Here is an 18,393-nt window from a genome sequence, read left to right as displayed (position 1 = left end):
GTCTTCTAATATTCTATTTCTGGTGCTGGCTTTCATGAGGAGACTGCCGAGGGGGAAGAGAGAGGGGAGAGGGGTGAGTGGAGGAGAGTGGGGGGAAGAGGGAGAGGGGTGGAGAGAGGGAGAAAGGCGAGGGAGAGAAGTGGGAGAGGGGTGGAGAAAGAGGTGAGAGAGGGAAGGGGAGAGGGGTGGACAGAGGGTTGGAGGGGGAGAGGGGTACAGAAGGGGAGAGAGAGGGGAGAGGGGGAGGGAGTGGGGAGAGGGGGAGTGAGAGGTGGGAGAGACAATGGGAGAGAGAGGAGGGGGAGGGGGAGAGGAGGGGAGGAGGGGAGGGGAGGAGGGTAGGGGAGGGGAGGAGAGGGGAGGGGAGGAGGAGAGAGGAGGGCGAGTTGGGGAGATGGGGTAGAGAGAGGGTAGAGTGGGGAGAGAGGAGGTGAGAGGGGAGAGGGGAGAGGGGAGAGGGGAGAGGGGAGAGGGGAGAGAATGGGGAGAGAGAAGGGAGAAAGGGGCAGAGAGAGAGAGTGGGAAGTTGGGGGTAAGAGAGGGGAATGTTTGGAGAGGGGGAGAGAGTTTGGAAGAGAAAAATGGAGAAGCAAATGGTTGTGAAAGAAGGGAGGATTGCTGAGATGCACATGGGTGAGAAGTGGATGTGGTAACAGAGTGGTGTTCATGAGAGCAAGACATGTGAGGTGATGGGGTTTACTGTAATCGGGTGGGTCTCGGTAATTCTATCGGGGAGGTGGAGCTATAGGGGGCTGACTGTAACAGTGGGTGTGGTATTGGATATATGTTGACGGAGCAAGAAACGAAGCTGCTGGGAACATGGGGTTAGGCAGCATCTGTGGAGTCGCAGATAAGATCACTGACACTTACAGAACACAGAAAGGGACAGTACAGTCCTGGTCTAAAACGTGAAATTTGTTGTTTTGTGGCAGCAGTAGAGAGTAAAGATATAAAATTAATACAGATTAAAAGAACAAATAAATTGTGCAAACAAAGTTTGGCGGTAGAGTTCTGGACTGTTCGGAAAGCTGTTGGCAGGGGAGCAGTCTTTCCCGCAACCTTTGAGTGTGGATCTTCAGGCTCCTGTGCCTCCTCCCCGAATGTGAGAATCAGACGAGAACATGCCTTTAATGATGGATGAAGCATAGTCTCTGGAAGAGGTCATCAACGGTGCTGAGGATTGTGCCTCTGATGGAACTGGCTGATTTACAGGCCTCTACAGCCCTAGACAACAGCAGTCTCCATAACAGGCAGTGATGCAAATGCTCAGAACAGTCTCCACGTGCAGCTCACATCTCCACAGACAACGTGGGCAATCTGTGGAATTCACTGACACTACAGCTGTGGAGGCCAAATCAGTCGGTATATTTAAATCAGAAGTTGATCGGTCTTTGATTAGTAAGGCTATCAAAGGTTACAGAGACAATGGGGTTGAGAAGGATAATAAATCGGCCATGATGGAATGGCATAGCAGAGTTGATGGGCCGAATGGCCCAATTCAGTTCCTATGTTTTACACCTTAGCAGTAAGTAAGTTTACTATAAATTATGGCCCAGTTTGTGACAACAGGACATAGTGTAATGGGACTGAGAGGGTGTAGTTGGGGTAATGGGACCCATAGGGTGTAGTTGGGGTAATGGGACTGATAGGGTGTAGTTGATGTATTGGGACTGAGAGAGTGTAGTTGGGGTAATGGGACTGATAGGGTATAGTTGGGGTAATGGGACTGATAAGGTGTAGTTGGGGTAATGGGACTGATAGGGTGTAGTTGGGGTAATGGGACTGATAGGGTATAGTTGGGGTAATGGGACTGATAGGGTGTAGTTGGGGTAATGGGACTGATAAGGTGTTGTTGGGGTAATGGAACTGAGAGAGTGTAGTTGGGGTAATGGGACTGATAGGGTGTAGTTGGGGTAATGGGACTGATAGGGTGTTGTTGGGGTAATGGAATTGATAGGGTGTAGTTGGTGTAATGGGACTGATAGGGTGTAGTTGGGGTAATGGAACTGAGAGAGTGTAGTTGGGGTAATGGGACTGATAGGATGTAGTTGGGGTAATGGAACTGAGAGAGTGTAGTTGGGGTAATGGAACTGATTAGGTGTAGTTGGGGTAATGGAACTGAGAGAGTGTAGTTGGGGTAATGGGACTGATAGGATGTAGTTGGGGTAATGGAACTGAGAGAGTGTGGTTGGGGTAATGGGACTGATTAGGTGTAGTTGGGGTAATGGGACTGATAGGGTGTAGTTGGGGTAATGGAACTGAGAGAGTGTAGTTGGGGTAATGGGACTGATAGGGTGTAGTAGGGGTAATCACAATATGATCAAGTTCACATTGATATTTGAGAGGGAAAAATAATATCCAATGTGTCTGTATTTCAGTGGAATAAAGGAAATTACAATAGCATGAGAGGGGAACTGGCTGAACTTGACTGGAAAGGGACATTTTCAGGAAGGACAGCAGAGCAGCAATGGCTGGAGTTTCTGTGAAAAATGAGGGAATTACAAGACAGATAATTTCCAAACAAGAAGAATCTTTTCAAGGGAAGAAGGACACTACCATGGCTGACAAGTGAAGTCAGAGACAAAGTAAAAGCAGAAGAGAGGGCATACAATGAAGCCAGAGCTAGTCGGAAGATAGAGGATTGGGGAGCTTTTAAAAACTTGCAGAAAGAAACTAAGAAGATCATTCGGAAGGAAAAGATGAATTATGAGAGGAAGCTGGCGACTAATATCAAAGAAGATGCTAAAAGCTTTTTTAAGTATATAAAGGGTAAAAGACAGTCGAGGGTAGATACAGGACCAATGCAAAATGATGCTGGAGATATTGAAATGAGAGATGCAGTGATGGCAGAGGAACTGAATGCATATTTTGCATCAGTCTTCACAGTGGAAGACATCTGCAGTATACCAAACATTCAAGAGTGTCAGGGAAGTGAGGTTTGTGCAGTGAAAATCATGACTGAGAAGGTGCTCAGAAAGCTGAATAGTGTGAGGGTGGATAAATCTCCTGGATCTGTTGGAACGCACCCTCGGTTTCTGTGGTAAGATTGCAGAGGCGTTAACAATGATCTTTCAAGAATCGATAGATTCTGGCATTGTACCAAATAACTGAAAATTGCAGATGTTAGTCCGCTACTTAAGAAGGGTGGGAGGCAGCAGAAATGAAACTACAGACCTGTTAGCCTGACATCAGTGGTTGGGAAGTTGTTGGAATCGATTGTTAGGGATGAGATTACTGCGTACCTGAAGGCACATGACAAGATAGGCCAAAGCCAGCATGGTTTCCTGAAAGGAAAATCCTGCCTGACAAACCTACTGCAATCCTTTGAGGAAATTACAAGCAAGGGTAGGCAAAGGAGATGCAGTAGACGTGGTGTACTTGGATTTTCAGAAGGCCTTTGACAAGGTGCCGCACATGAGGCTGCTTAGCAAGATAAGAGCCCATGGAATTACAGGGAAATTACTAGCGTGGGTGGAGCATTGGCTGATCGGCAGAAAACAGAGAGTGGGAATAAAGGGATCCTATTCTGGCTGGCTGCCGGTTACCAGTGGAGTTCCACAGGGCTCGGTGTTGGGACTGTTACTTTTTACGACGTATGTCAATGATTTGGACTGCAGTATTAAGGGAATTGCGGCTAAATTTGCCAATGATACAAAGACAGGAGGAGGAGCGGGTAGTGTTGAGGAAACAGAGAGCCTACAGAGAGACAAACAACAGGAATTCTGCAGATGCTGGAAATTCAAGCAACATACATCAAAGTTGCTGGTGAACGCAGCAGGCCAAGCAGCATCTATAGGAAGAGGCGCAGTCGACGTTTCAGGCCGAGACCCTTCGTCAGGACTTCGTCGTGGATAGACACATTAATTCCACATCCCATTCCCATTCTGACATGTCTATCCACGGCCTCCTCTACTGTAAAGATGAAGCCACACTCAGGTTGGAGGAACAACACCTTATATCCCGTCTGGGTAGCCTCCAACCTGATGGCATGAACATCGACTTCTCTAACTTCCGCTAAGGCCCCACCTCCCCCTCGTACCCCATCTGTTACTCATTTTTATGCACACATTCTTTCTCTCACTCTCCTTTTTCTCCCTCTGTCCCTCTGAATATACCTCTTGCCCATCCTCTGGGTCACCCTCCCCTCTTTGTCTTTCTTCCCGGACCTCCTGTCCCATGATCCTCTCGTATCCCCTTTTGCCTATCACCTGTCCAGCTCTCGGCTCTATCCCTCCCCCTCCTGTCTTCTCCTATCATTTTGCATCTCCCCCTCCCCCTCCAGCTTTCAAATCCCTTACTCACTCTTCCTTCAGTTAGTCCTGACGAAGGGTCTCGGCCTGAAACGTCGACTGCGCCTCTTCCTATAGATGCTGCTTGGCCTGCTGCGTTCACCAGCAACTTTGATGTATGTTGTGTTACGTACCCCGTAACTGGGTTGCCAAACCAGCAGAAATGGATCACTCAGTTGGAGTCTGGAGTACTAGAACTAAGAAAGTTTTATTAAAGAAACAAGCAACACAGTAATCGAAAGGATAATAAATGCAACAGTTCAGCGATGATAAACACACATGTGCACAGAATTAAGATAACAGCATCAATCAAGCTCTATCGTTGTCTAGGGGTAAATAACCAAGTTTCAAAGTGACTCAAAGTTCAGTCCAGTTTAGTAGTTCAGTTCGCAGTAATCGTTGCCATGGCGATGGACAAGGTGGGGGAAGAGAGAGATAGAACAGGAACAACTGATCATTCAGACACGGCTTCACTCACAGACCGGCGAGATGGCTCACAAGCAGCTTTTGGGCGGGTCCTTGGTGATATCACCTGAGGTCACCGACTGTGACCCCTCCTCCAGATGCGGTCGATCCTCTGCAGTGAACCCGGCACCCAGGCAAGGGCGGACACACACCGGGTTCCCGCTGATCGTACCTTTCCACCCTGGCCGTTGTCCGATACTTCTCACCCACTCGTGAGAGGCGTACCGCTTCCAGGGTCTCGTTACCTCGGATGGCGTGTGTGTCTGTCTTAGCGAACCTGTCCCTTTTTATCCCCCTGCTGGGGCATCGCCTGTCCACCACTTCAAACAGTTCAGGGTTCAAAGGGGGAGCCGCTCCAGACAGCTCTCTCTCCCACGTCCCTTCATTACACATCTCCAGACGCTGCTCCATTGTTCCTTATCTCTCCTTCCCCTGAGGGCAGGTGGCAGACCACTTGCTGATGTCACTGATGCTAACCCAGGCCAGCAAACATCTTAATTTTATGTGCATTCTCGTCACAGTTGCCTACAGAGAGACTTTTAGTTTGGGGGAATGGGCCAAGAAGTGGAAAATGAAATACAATGTTGGAAAGTGTATGGTCATGCACTTTAGTGGAAGATATAAGCGGCCAGACTGTCATTTAGATGGGGAGAGAATTCAAAATGCAGAGAGGGAAAGAGACTTGGGAGTCCTTGTGCAGGATACCCTAAAGGGTAACCTGCAGGTTGAATCGGTTGTGAAGAAGGCGAATGCAATGTTGGCATTCATTTCTGGAGGTATAGAATATATGAGCCCAGATGTGATGTTGAGGTTCTATAAGGCACTCGTGAGACCACACTTGGAGTATTGTGTGCAGTACTGGGCTCCTTTTTTGAGAAAGGATATATTAACATTGGAGAGAGTTCAGAGAAGCTTCACGAGAATGATTCCAGGAATGAAAGGGTTACCGTAAGAAGAACATCTGGCAGCTCTTGGACTGTATTCACTGGAGTTCAGGAGAATGAGGGGAGATCTTATAGAAACAATCCGAATGTTAAAAGGCCTGAACAGATTAGATATGGCAATATTATTTCCCATGGTAGGGGATTCTAGGGCAGGAGGGCACGACTTCAGGACTGAAGGACATCCTTTTAGAACTGAGGTGTTGAGAAATTACTTTAATCAGAGGGTGGTAAATCTGTGGAATTTGTTTCCACGAGCGGCTCGGAAGGTGAAGTCATTGGGTATACTTAAGGCAGAGATAGATAGGCTCTTGATTAGCCATTGCAGCAAAGTGTATCGGGTGATAGCAGAGAAGTGGGGATGACTGGATGAAGTGGATCAGCCCATAATTGAATATCAGAGCAGTGTCGATGGGCCAACTGGCCTACTTCTGCTCCTAAGTCTTATGGTCTTATGGTCTAATGGGAGTGAGATGGAGTAATTGGGGTGATGAGACTGATAGGGTGTAGTTGGGGTAATGGGACTGATAGGGTGTAGTTGGGGTAATGGGACCGATAGGGTGTAGTTGGGGTAATGAGACTGATAGGGTGTAGTTGGGGTAATGGGACTGACAGGATGTAGTTGTCGTAATGGGACTGATAGGGTGTAGTTGGGGTAATGGGACCGATAGGGTGTAGTTGGGGTAATGGGACCGATAGGGTGTAGTTGTCGTAATGGGACCGATAGGGTGTAGTTGGGGTAATGGGACCGATAGGGTGTAGTTGGGTAATGGGACTGATAGGGTGTAGTTGGGGTAATGGGACTGATAGGGTGCAGATGGGATAATGGGACTGACAGGATGTAGTTGGGGTAATGGGACTGATAGGATGTAGTTGGGGTAATGGGACTGACAGGATGTAGTTGGGGTAATGGGACTGATAGGATGTAGTTGGGGTAATGGAACTGATAGGATGTAGTTGGGGTAATGGGACTGATAGGGTGTAGTTGGGGTCATGGGACTGATAGGATGTAGTTGGGGTAATGGGACCGATAGGGTGTAGTTGGGGTAATGAGACCGATAGGGTGTAGTTGGGATAATGGGACTGATAGGGTGTAGCTGAAGTGATGGGACTGATAGGGTGTAGTTGAGGTAATGGGACTGATAGGGTGTAGTTGAAGTCATGGGACCGATAGGGTGCAGTTGGGGTAATGGGACTGATAGGGTGTAGTTGGGGTAATGGGACTGATAGGGTGTAGTTTAGGTAATGGGACTGATAGGGTGTAGTTGGCGTAATGGGACCGATAGGGGGTAGTTGGAGTAATGGGACAGATAGGGTGTAGTTGAGGTAATAGGACCGAGAGGGTGCAGTTGGGATAATGGGACTGATGGGGTTTAGTTGAGGTAATGGGACTGATAGGGTGCAGTTGGGGTAATGGGACTGATAGGGTGTAGTTGGGGTAATGGAACTGATAGGGTGTAGTTGGGGTAATGGAACTGATAGGGTGTAGTTGAGGTATTGGTACTGATAGGGTGTAGTTGGCGTAATGGGACCGATAGGATGTAGTTGGGGTAATGGGACTGATAGCGTGTAGTTGGCGTAATGGGACTGATAGGGTGCAGTTGGGGTAATGGAACCGATAGGGTGTAGTTGGGGTAATGGGACCGATAGGGTGCAGTTGGGGTAATGGGACTGATAGGGTGTAGTTGGCGTAATGGGACTGATAGGGTGTAGTTGGGGTAATGGGACTGATAGTGTGTAGTTGGGGTAATGGGACCGACAGGGTGTAGTTGGGGTAATGGGACTGATAGGGTGTAGTTGGGGTAATGGGACCGATAGGGTGTAGTTGGGGTAATGGGACTGATAAGGTGCAGTTGGTATAATGGGACTGATAGGGTGTAGTTGGCGTAATGGGACTGATAGGGTGAAGTTGGGGTAATGGGACTGATAGGGTGTAGTTTGGGTAATGGGACCGATAGGGTGTAGTTGGGGTAATGGGACTGATAAGGTGCAGTTGGTATAATGGGACTGATAGGGTGTAGTTGGCGTAATGGGACTGATAGGGTGAAGTTGGGGTAATGGGACTGATAGGGTGTAGTTTGGGTAATGGGACCGATAAGGAGTAGTTGGTGGAAACATAATGTGAGGTAATGGGACTGATAGGGTGAAGTTGGGGTAATGGGACTGATAGGGTGTAGTTTGGGTAATGGGACCGATAAGGAGTAGTTGGTGGAAACATAATGTGGGGTAATGGGACTAATAGGGATGCTGAAAGCTGGAATTAACCTGATTAGCCAAATTGTGTTGTAAAATTTAAACAACAAAATTAGTATCACCAGATGGCAAGAAGTTATTGCATGTCCTTGAGCAGAGGAGGGAGAGGATTTTTCAGAATTAATGAAATAATTTCCTGTATTTAATGGGCTAAGGGCGCCATCTGTACTTCCAAGGATAGGTTGAGCAAGCTTGGGTTTTACTCTCTGGAGTGAAGGAGGATGCGAGCTGACTTGATAGAGGTGTATAAGATGATTAGTAAGGACTTAGGCAGATTAGGAGAATGGGCAAGAAAGTGGTAAATGAAATACAGTGTTGGAAAATGCATGGCAATGCACTTTGGTAGTAGAAATAAACATAGAAACATAGAAACATAGAAAATAGGTGCAGGAGTAGGCCATTCGGCCCTTCGAGCCTGCACCGCCATTTATTATGATCATGGCTGATCATCCAACTCAGAACCCAGCCTTCCCTCCATACCCCCTGACCCCTGTAGCCACAAGGGCCATATCTAACTTCCTTTTAAACATAGCTAATGAACTGGCCTCAACAGTTTGCTGTGGCAGAGAATTCCACAGATTCACCACTCTCTGTGTGAAGAAGTTTTTCCTAACCTCGGTCCTAAAAGGCTTCCCCTCTATCCTCAAACTGTGACCCCTCGTTCTAGACCTCCCCAACATCGGGAACAATCTTCCTGCATCTAGCCTGTCCAATCCCTTTAGGATCTTATACGTTTCAATCAGATCCCCCCTCAATCTTCTAAATTCCAACGAGTACAAGCCCAGTTCATCCAGTCTTTCTTCATATGAAAGACCTGCCATCCCAGGAATCAATCTGGTGAACCTTCTTTGTACTCCCTCTATGGCAAAGATGTCTTTCCTCAGATTAGGGGACCAAAACTGCACACAATACTCCAGGTGTGGTCTCACCAAGGCCTTGTACAACTGCAGTAGTACCTCCCTGCTCCTGTACTCGAATCCTCTCGCTATAAATGCCAGCATACCGTTCGCCTTTTTCACCGCCTGCTGTACCTGCATGCCCACTTTCAATGACTGGTGTATAATGACACCCAGGTCTCGTTGCACCTCCCCTTTTCCTAATCGGCCACCATTCAGATAATAATCTGTTTTCCTATTTTTGCCACCAAAGTGGATAACTTCACATTTATCCACATTAAATTGCATCTGCCATGAGTTTGCCCACTCACCCAACCTATCCAAGTCACCCTGCATCCTCTTAGCATCCTCCTCACTGCTAACACTGCCACCCAGCTTCGTGTCATCCGCAAACTTGGAGATGCTGCATTTAATTCCCTCATCCAAGTCATTAATATATATTGTAAACAACTGGGGTCCCAGCACTGAGCCTTGCGGTACCCCACTAGTCACCGCCTGCCATTCTGAAAAGGTCCCGTTTATTCCCACTCTTTGCTTCCTGTCTGCTAACCAATTCTCCACCCACACCAATACCTTACCCCCAATACCGTGTGCTTTAAGTTTGCACACTAATCTCCTATGTGGGACCTTGTCAAAAGCCTTTTGAAAATCCAAATATACCACATCCACTGGTTCTCCCCTATCCACTCTACTAGTTACATCCTCAAAAAATTCTATGAGATTCGTCAGACATGATTTTCCTTTCACAAATCCATGCTGACTTTGTCCGATCATTTCACCGCTTTCCAAATGTGCTGTTATCACATCCTTGATAACTGACTCCAGCAGTTTCCCCACCACCGACGTTAGGCTAACCGGCCTATAATTCCCCGGTTTCTCTCTCCCTCCTTTTTTAAAAAGTGGGGTTACATTAGCCACCCTCCAATCCTCAGGAACTAGTCCAGAATCTAACGAGTTTTGAAAAATTATCACTAATGCATCCACTATTTCTTGGGCCACTTCCTTAAGCACTCTGGGATGCAGACCATCTGGCCCTGGGGATTTATCTGCCTTCAATCCCTTCAATTTACCTAACACCACTTCCCTACTAACATGTATTTCGCTCAGTTCCTCCATCTCACTGGACCCTCTGTCCCTTACTATTTCTGGAAGATTATTTATGTCCTCCTTAGTGAAGACAGAACCAAAGTAATTATTCAATTGGTCTGCCATGTCCTTGCTCCCCATAATCAATTCACCTGTTTCTGTTTGCAGGGGACCTACATTTGTCTTTATCAGTCTTTTCCTTTTTACATATCTATAAAAGCTTTTACAGTCCGTTTTTATGTTCTCTGCCAGTTTTCTCTCATAATCTTTTTTCCCCTTCCTAATTAGGCCCTTTGTCCTCCTCTGCTGAACTCTGAATTTCTCCCAGTCCTCAGGTGAGCCACTTTCTCTGGCTAATTTGTATGCTACTTCTTTGGAATTGATACTATCCCTAATTTCTCTTGTCAGCCACGGGTGCACTACCTTCCTTGATTTATTCTTTTGCCAAACTGGGATGAACAATTGTTGTAGTTCATCCATGCAACCTTTAAATGCCTGCCATTGCATATCCACCGTCAATCCTTGAAGTGTCATTTGCCAGTCTATCTTAGCTAATTCATGTCTCATACCTTCAAAGTTACCCCTCTTTAAGTTCAGAACCTTTGTTTCTGAATTAACTACGTCACTCTCCATGTTAATGAAGAATTCCACCATATTATGGTCACTCTTACCCAAACGTGTGAACTATTTTCTGAACAAGAAGAAAATCCAAAATTTTGAGATGTAAATTGACTTGGGAGTGCTTGTAAGGTTAACTTGCACGTAGATTCGGTGGTGAGGAAGGCAATTGCAATGTTAGCATTCATTTCAAGAGGTCTCGAATATAAGAGCAGGGATGTGATGCTGAGGCTTTATAAGGCACTGGTGAGGCCTCACCTTGAGTATTGTGAACAGTTTTGGGCTGCTCAACTAAGAAAAGATGTGCTGGCATTGGAGAGGGTTCAGAGGAGTCCACATGGCTGATTCCGGGAATGAAAGTGTTATTATACGAGGAACCCTTGATAGCTCTGAGTCTGTACTCACTGGAATTCAGAAGGATAAGGGAGATCTCATTGAAACCTTTCAAATTTTGAAAGCCTAGACAGAGTAAATGTGGAAGGGATGCTTCCTATGGTGGGGGAGTCTAGGACAAGATGGCGTCCGTTTAAAACAGAGATGCAGAGGGTGGTGAATTTATGCAATTTGTTACCACGGGCAACTGTGAAGGCCAGTTCATTGGGTGTATTTAAGGCAGAGATTGATAGGTTCATGACTGGCCATGGCATCAAAGGTTACGGAGAATAGGCTGGGGAGTGAGGCCGAGGGGCGGGGGGTGCAAAAATGCATCAGCCATGATTGAATGGTGGAGCAGACTTGATGGGCCAAATGGCCTAATTCTGCTCCTATGTCTTATGGTCTTGTCAGAAGCATAGATCGAGTGGACATCCAGAGACTTTTTCCCAGGGTATAAATGGCTAAGATGAGGCAGCATAATTTTAAGGTGATTGGAGAAAATTATAGGAGAGATGCCGGAGGTGAAGTTTATCTTTCCACACAGAGTGGAGAGTGCGTGGAATATGCTGACTGGGGTGGTGGTAGAGATAGGGGTATTTAAGAAACTCTTAGATAGGCACATGGATGAAGTAAAATGGGGGGGCTAAGTAGGAGGGAAGGGCGAAATTGATCTTAGATTAGGTTAAATGTCAACACAACATAGTCAGCCAAAGACTCTGTTTGTGGGTTTTTGTTTGTGTGCCATACTCTGCCAGAGCCTCGGCGACCACATTTTCAAGTGGTTGTCTTGGAGGAAAGATTCTGTGAGTGGTCCCCCACGTCCTTCTCACAGCGCAGTTTTTTTTTAAACGAGGCTGAGTTGCGAGCTGGACACTCAACCCGGCACGGATGGAAAGTGTGCGCGGGAGTGGCCCGACTGGATTCGAACTCAGGAACCTTCACTCCAGAGTCCGGCGCTGATGTCACTGCGCCACCAGCCGGACTGAGCTGAGCTATGTTCTATAAGACAGTCATTGCACTTCCAGTTAATATTATGAATGTGAAGCAAAGAACTGGTTGTCAATTAGACTGGCTGCATGTGCTGTAACCAGTGAGAAGCCATACTGTGGATCCTTACTCTTCGATTCTACGGGTAATTACCATATGTGTTGCAATATGATGAATTTTCGGTAACAGGGTGCACATGTGGATCTACCATATGGATTTACCACAGTTGGAGAGCACAGACAAATTAATGTTTTAAAATGGGTATGTGAAGGAAGGGACTATTGTAAGAGCTTGACTATGTATAAACAATGTCAGAACTCATGGAGTTTATGTAATAGACAGGCAACCATTTTGCCAGAGTGAGTGTTCCTCACCTTTCAGTGTCCATGTTAAGAAGCTTTGCTTTCAGAAGCTCCTCTTCAATGTTGACAACCCGCAGAACACCCACCTCTGGTGCTGACTGCCACCTCTGTAACCCAGCTTGATCCAGGTTTGGAGTCTGGCTCTGGAAAATAATGGCATTATTCTAACATAAAAATGCTTCAAGGGTTTGGCAGAAGTAGAACATAGAACAGTACAGGCCCTGCAGTCCAGAATGGTGTGCTGATCTTTTAACCTACTGTAACGCTAGTTCAAACCTCAGCTGTGGCAGCGTGTTTGTGTCCTTCAGCAAGGCACTTAACCACACATTGCTCTACTGTCTGTGTGAGGAGTGGCGCCCCACACAGACTTCCAATCTGCACCTCGTAAGGCATGAAAATGCCCGACGCAGGCCTCTCATGGTTTGAGTCAACGTTCCCTCCCTCCCCAAGATTAATCTAACCCTTCCCTCCTACATAACCCTTCATTTTTCTGTTATTAATATGCTTCTCCAACAGTCTCTTAAATGTCCCTAATCAATCTGCCTCTACTATCACTTCTGGCACTTTGGACCTCCTCATAACATGGAGCCTGCACCTGCTCTCAGAGTAATTCCACTCACTGACTTCTTTCATTATCTTATCCATTCTGGAACAGGCACAATGAGCCAAATGGCCCATCCCTGCTCCTGCTTCAAATGCTCACATCTCCTTACCTCTGCGTTTGAGTCCGGCTCCCCATTCCCACCTGTGACCAGTTTCACTTCCGGCCCTTCCAGCCCCTTCACAATCTCCGCTGTGTCCTTCTGCCTGGGGGTGGGGGGAAGATCTGATTACTCAGAGTCAGAATCAGAATTATCACTGACATATGTTGTGAAATTTGTTATTTTGTGGCAGCAGCAGCACAGAACAATAAATAAAAGTGACTATGAATTATGACAGGTACATTTAAAAAATAAATCAATCGTGCAAAAAGAGAGCAAAAGAGAGGTGGTGTTGATGGGTTCACGGACCATTCAGAAACCGGGTGGTGGAGGGAAGAAGCTGCTCCTTAAACTGCGTGGGGATCTTCAGGCCCCTGTACTGCTTTCCTGATGGTAGTAGTGAGTAGAGGGCATCTCATGGTTGGTGAAGGATGCAGCCTTCTTGAGGCACTGGCTTTTGGAGATGACCTCCATGGTGGGAAAGCTAGTGCCAATGACGAAGGTAGAATCCTCTGCTGCTCTTTCTGATGTTTTTTCTCATCGGCAACTCCATGCCAGATGGTGCTGCAGCCAGTTAAAATCTCTGATCTGCACTGACCGATGAGTGAGAGCCTTGGTCCTGCCAGCCTTTCCCCTGGTCTCCAGGCTTTCCTTGTTCTATAGAGTCATACATCCCTCAATGTCAAGGGAACATCCTTCAAAACAAAGCTGTGCTGGACTAGAGAGCATGTCTTATGAGGAGAGGTTGAGCAAGCGAGGAATTTTCTCTCTGAAGTGAAGGAGGTTCAGAGGTGACCTGATAGAGGTGTATAAATTGATAAGAGGTATAGATAGGGTGGACAGCCAGAGACTTTTTCCCAGGGCAGAAATGGCTAAGACAAGGGGTCATCATTTTAAGCTGAGTGGTAGAGAGTATGGGGGAGGTCAGAGTAAGACGTTTTTTTTCACACTGAGAGTGGGGAGTGCATGGAATGTGCAGCCGGAGGTGGTAGTGGCAGATACATTAAGGGCACTTAAGAAAATCTGAGGTAGGCACATGAGTAATAGGAAAAAGGAGGGCTCTGTAGGAGGGAAGGTTAGTTTGATCTTATAGTAACCATTTAACCATATAACCATGTAACAATTACAGCATGGAAACAGGCCATCTCGGCCCTTCTAGTCCACGCCGAACTCTTACTCTCACCTAGTCCCATCGACCTGCACTCAGCCCATAACCCTCCATTCCTTTCCTGTCCATATATCTATCCAATTTAACTTTAAACGACAACATCGAACCTGCCTCAACCACTTCTGCTGGAAGCTCGTTCCACACAGTTACCACTCTCTGAGTAAAGAAGTTCCCCCTCATGTTACCCCTAAACTTTTGCCCTTTAACTCTCAACTCATGTCCTCTTGTTTGAATTTCCCCCACTCTCAATGGAAAAAGCCTATCCATGTCAACTCTATCAATCCCCTCATAATTTTAAACACCTCTATCAAGTCCCCCTCAACCTTCTACGCTCCAAAGAATAAAGACCCAACTTGTTCAACCTTTCTCTGTAACTTTGGAGATGAAACCCAGGCAACATTTTAGTAAATCTTCTCTGTACTCTCTCAATTTTATTGACATTTTTCCTATAATTTGGTGACCAGAACTGTACACAATAGCAGGTTACAAGGTCAGCACAGCATGGTGGGCCGAGTGGCTTGCACCATGTTGTACCGCTCTGTTCTATGTTCTATGGGCTGGTGAGAAGGTGAGCTGGTCAGACAGCTGGGCACAATACTGGGCACCCCAAAAGATGGAAGAATATGGAATCAGCGGTGCTGACGCAAGCGGCCGCAGGTACTGCATTTACACTATCTTCACTGACTACGCTCAATCCTTAATTTTATCATGGATTAACATCAGACCAAACGTTTGAATTACCTTGCCAGTAACTCGAATTACTTTGCCCTTCATAAATGGAAGCACTGAGAACAATAGTTTGATAGAGGGTCAGAGGAGATTTACCAGGATGCCGCCTGGTCTAGAGACTGTGTCTAACGAAGATAGGTTGAAGGAGCTAGGCCTTTTCTGTTTGTATCAAAGGAGGATGAGCAGTGACTTGATAGAGGTGAAGAGGCATAGATAGAGTGAAGTTTTCCCAGGGCAGAAATGGCTCACACAAAGGGGCATAACCTTAAGGTGATTGGAGGATAGTGTAGGGGCAAGGTCCGAGGTAGATTTTTTACACAGAGAGTGGAGGGTGAGTGGATCTCCCTGTCAGGGGTGGTGGTAGAGGCAGGTACATCAGGGTCATTTAGGAAACTCTTTCATCACATGGATCAAGAGACTGCAGATACTGGAACCGACAGCAACTGGGGAATTCAGTAGGTGACCAGCATCCATGGAGGCAAGACGAATTGTCCAGTGTGGTCAGTTAGCGGTGGTGATTGTAAGATCCAATTTAACTCTATCTTGGATCTCAGTCCTACACTAGACAGCATGAAATACTGACTGTTCATTCCTCTCCATAGATGCTGCCTGACCTGCTCAGTTCCTCCAGCTTTTTGTGTGTATTGCTCAAGATTTTCACCATCTGCAGAATCTCTTGTCTCTTCGACTATATTTGTTTATCTCCCTCTCAGCTCGGACGTGTCATTATAGCTCTTATTTTGCTGTGAAAGTTATGCATAATTTCTGCTAATTTATGTTAATTTATATTGAAGTTGTGTAAGACATTTGCGAGGTTAAACCTGCGGTTCTGGTCAGAGTCATAGAAAACTACAGCACAGAAACAGGTCCATCTGTCCATCTCGTCTGTGGCAGACCATTTAAACTGCTAAATTCCATCGACCTGAACCTGGACCATAGTCCTCCATACCCCTCCCATCCATGTACCTATCCAAACTTCTCTTAAATGTTGAAATCAAAATCACAGCCACCATTCACACTGGCAGCTCATTCCACACTCTCATTACCCTCTGAGTGAAGAAGTTCCACCTCATGTTCGCCTTAAACCTTTCACCTTTCAACTTTTTCCCATGACCTCTAGTCTCACCCAACCTCAGTTGAAAAAGCCTGTTTGCATTTACTCTACCTTTGTCTATCTTTTTTGTTTATTTATTCTTCAAAAAATTCCAACAGGTTTGTCAGCAAGATTTTCCCTTAAGGAAATCATGCTGACTTTGGCCTAGTTTTTCAAGTTCCTCCAAGTACCCAAAACTTCATCCTTAACAATCAACTCCAACATCTCCCCAATCTCTTCACCCACCACTTTCAGAACCCTGGAGTGCAGACCATCTAGTCCAGGTGACTTACCTACCCTCAGACCTTTCAGTTTCCCAGTCACCTTCTTCCTAGTAATGGCACTTTCACACAATTTCCCTCCCCTGACATTCTCAAACTTCTGGTATTCTTTCACAGTGAAGAATGATGCAAAATACTTATTCAGTTCATCTTCCAGTTCCTTCTCCCTCGCTACTACCTCTCCAGTGTCATTTTCCAGTGGTCCAATATCTACTCTCGCCTCTCTTTTACTTTTTATATATCTGGTAACGTAACTTCATTGGACATGTGATTAGGAAAGAGGAGTTAGAATGCACGGTAATTATGGGAAAGACTGAAGGGAAGAAAGCAAGAGGAAGACAAAGACAAATGATGATGGAGACAGCAGCCAGAGAACTGGAAATGAATACCAATGAATTGATCCATTTGACCCGAAACAGGAGTGTGTGGGCCATGGCAGTCAAAGTGCAAACTGGGCATGGCACCTGATGATGATGATGATGATATCTGAAAAAACTTTAGGTATCATTTTTGATATTATTGGCTAGCTTACCTTCATATTTCATCTCCCTTCACCCATGGTTCTTTTTATAAGTTGCCTTCTATTGGTTTTTAAAAATTTCCTAATCCTCTAACTCCCCACGAATTTTTGCTCTAATATATGCCCTCTCCATGGCTTTTATGTTGGTTTTGATTTCTTGTCAGCCGCTGTTGCATCATACTACCTTCAGAATATTTTCTCTTCTTTGAGATGTATTTATCCTGGTGCTTTCTGACTTGCACCTAGAAACTTCAGCTATTGCAGCTCTGCCATCATCCCTGCTAGTATCCCCTGCCAATCAATTTTGGTCAGCTCCTCTCTCATGCCTCTGTAATTCCTATTACTCCACTGTAACACTAATACATCTGACTTCAGCTTCCCCTTCTCAAATTGCAGGGTGAATTCTATCATATCATCGTCTCTTTCTCCTAAAAGTTCCTTCCATTCGCTTAAGCTCTCTAATCATATCTGGTTCATTACACAACACAAAATGCAGATTTGCTGATCTGCTAGAGGGCTCAACCAGAAGCTGCTCTTAAAAACCATCTTAGAGGCATTCCACAAGTTCTGTCTCTTGGAATCCAGCATCAACTTGATATCCCCAATCTACATATTGAAATCCCCTATGACTCAGTAACATTGCCTTTTTGACAAGCATTTTATATCTCCCACTGTAATTTGTAGTCCACATCCTGGCTACTGTTTGGAGGCCTGCATATAACTCCCATCGGGGTCTTCTTACCTTTGCAGTTTCTTAACTCTACTCACAAGGATTCTACATCTTCTAATCCTATGTCACCTCTACAGATTTGATTTCATTTCGTGCCAGCAGAGCCAACCTCCTCCCCTGCCAACCTGCCTGTCCTTTCATTTGATTGTGTATCCATGGGTATAAAACTCTCAGTACGATTTCCTTTCAGCCATGACTAGTGTTACCTACAACATCATACCTGCCAATCTCCAACTGCGCAACAAGATCATAGAACCATAAGACAGAGGAGCAGAATTAGGCCATTCAGCCCATTGAGTCTGCTCCGCCATTCCATCATGGCTGATCCCGGATCCTACCCAACCCCATACATCTGCCTCCTTGCCATATCCTTTGATACCCTGATCAGTCAGGAAGCTATCAACTTCCGCCTTAAATATACTTAAACTGGGCCTCCACTACAGTCTGTGGCAGAGCATTCCACAGATTCATTACTATCTGGTTTAAAAAAAATTCCTCCTTACCTTTATTCTAAAAGATCACCCCTCAGTTTTGAGGCTGTGCTCTCCAGTACTGGACACCCCCACCAAAGGCCACATCCACCCTATCTAGTCCTTTCAACATTCGGTAGGTTTCAATGAGATCCCCCACTCCTGTCTTTCTTCTAAGTTCCAATGAGTACAGGCCCAAAGCTGCCAAATGCGCCTCATATATTAACCTCTTCGTTCACAGAATAATCCTTGTGTGCCTCCTCTGGACTCTCGCCAAAGACAACACATCCTTTCTGAGATATGGGGCCTAAAATTGTTGATAATACTGGCAATTGCTGGCCTGACTGGTGTCTTCTAAAGCCTCAGCATTATCTCCTTGATTTAATATTCTTTTTCCCTTGAAATAAATACCACCATTGTATTTACCTT

General features: G+C 45.9%; 1 protein-coding gene across 1 annotated transcript in view; it reads right to left on the bottom strand.

Moving 5' to 3' along the window:
• Positions 1-18,393, bottom strand: part of LOC134353287 (serine/threonine-protein kinase MRCK beta) — a 145,252-nt gene that overhangs the window by 54,385 nt on the left and 72,474 nt on the right. Inside the window, exons 11-13 of the mRNA XM_063061318.1 lie at positions 12,986-13,079; positions 12,285-12,415; positions 1-43 (exon numbers count right to left, since the gene is read on the bottom strand). The exon at positions 1-43 is cut by the window's left edge and continues 55 nt beyond it. Coding sequence (XP_062917388.1) covers positions 1-43; positions 12,285-12,415; positions 12,986-13,079 — 268 coding nt within the window. The remainder of the gene's footprint in view (positions 44-12,284; positions 12,416-12,985; positions 13,080-18,393) is intronic.

This window comes from Mobula hypostoma, chromosome 10 (genome assembly GCF_963921235.1).
Source record: "Mobula hypostoma chromosome 10, sMobHyp1.1, whole genome shotgun sequence".
Classification (NCBI taxonomy): Eukaryota; Metazoa; Chordata; class Chondrichthyes; order Myliobatiformes; family Myliobatidae; genus Mobula; species Mobula hypostoma.
This window is presented reverse-complemented; position numbering and strand designations above follow the sequence as displayed.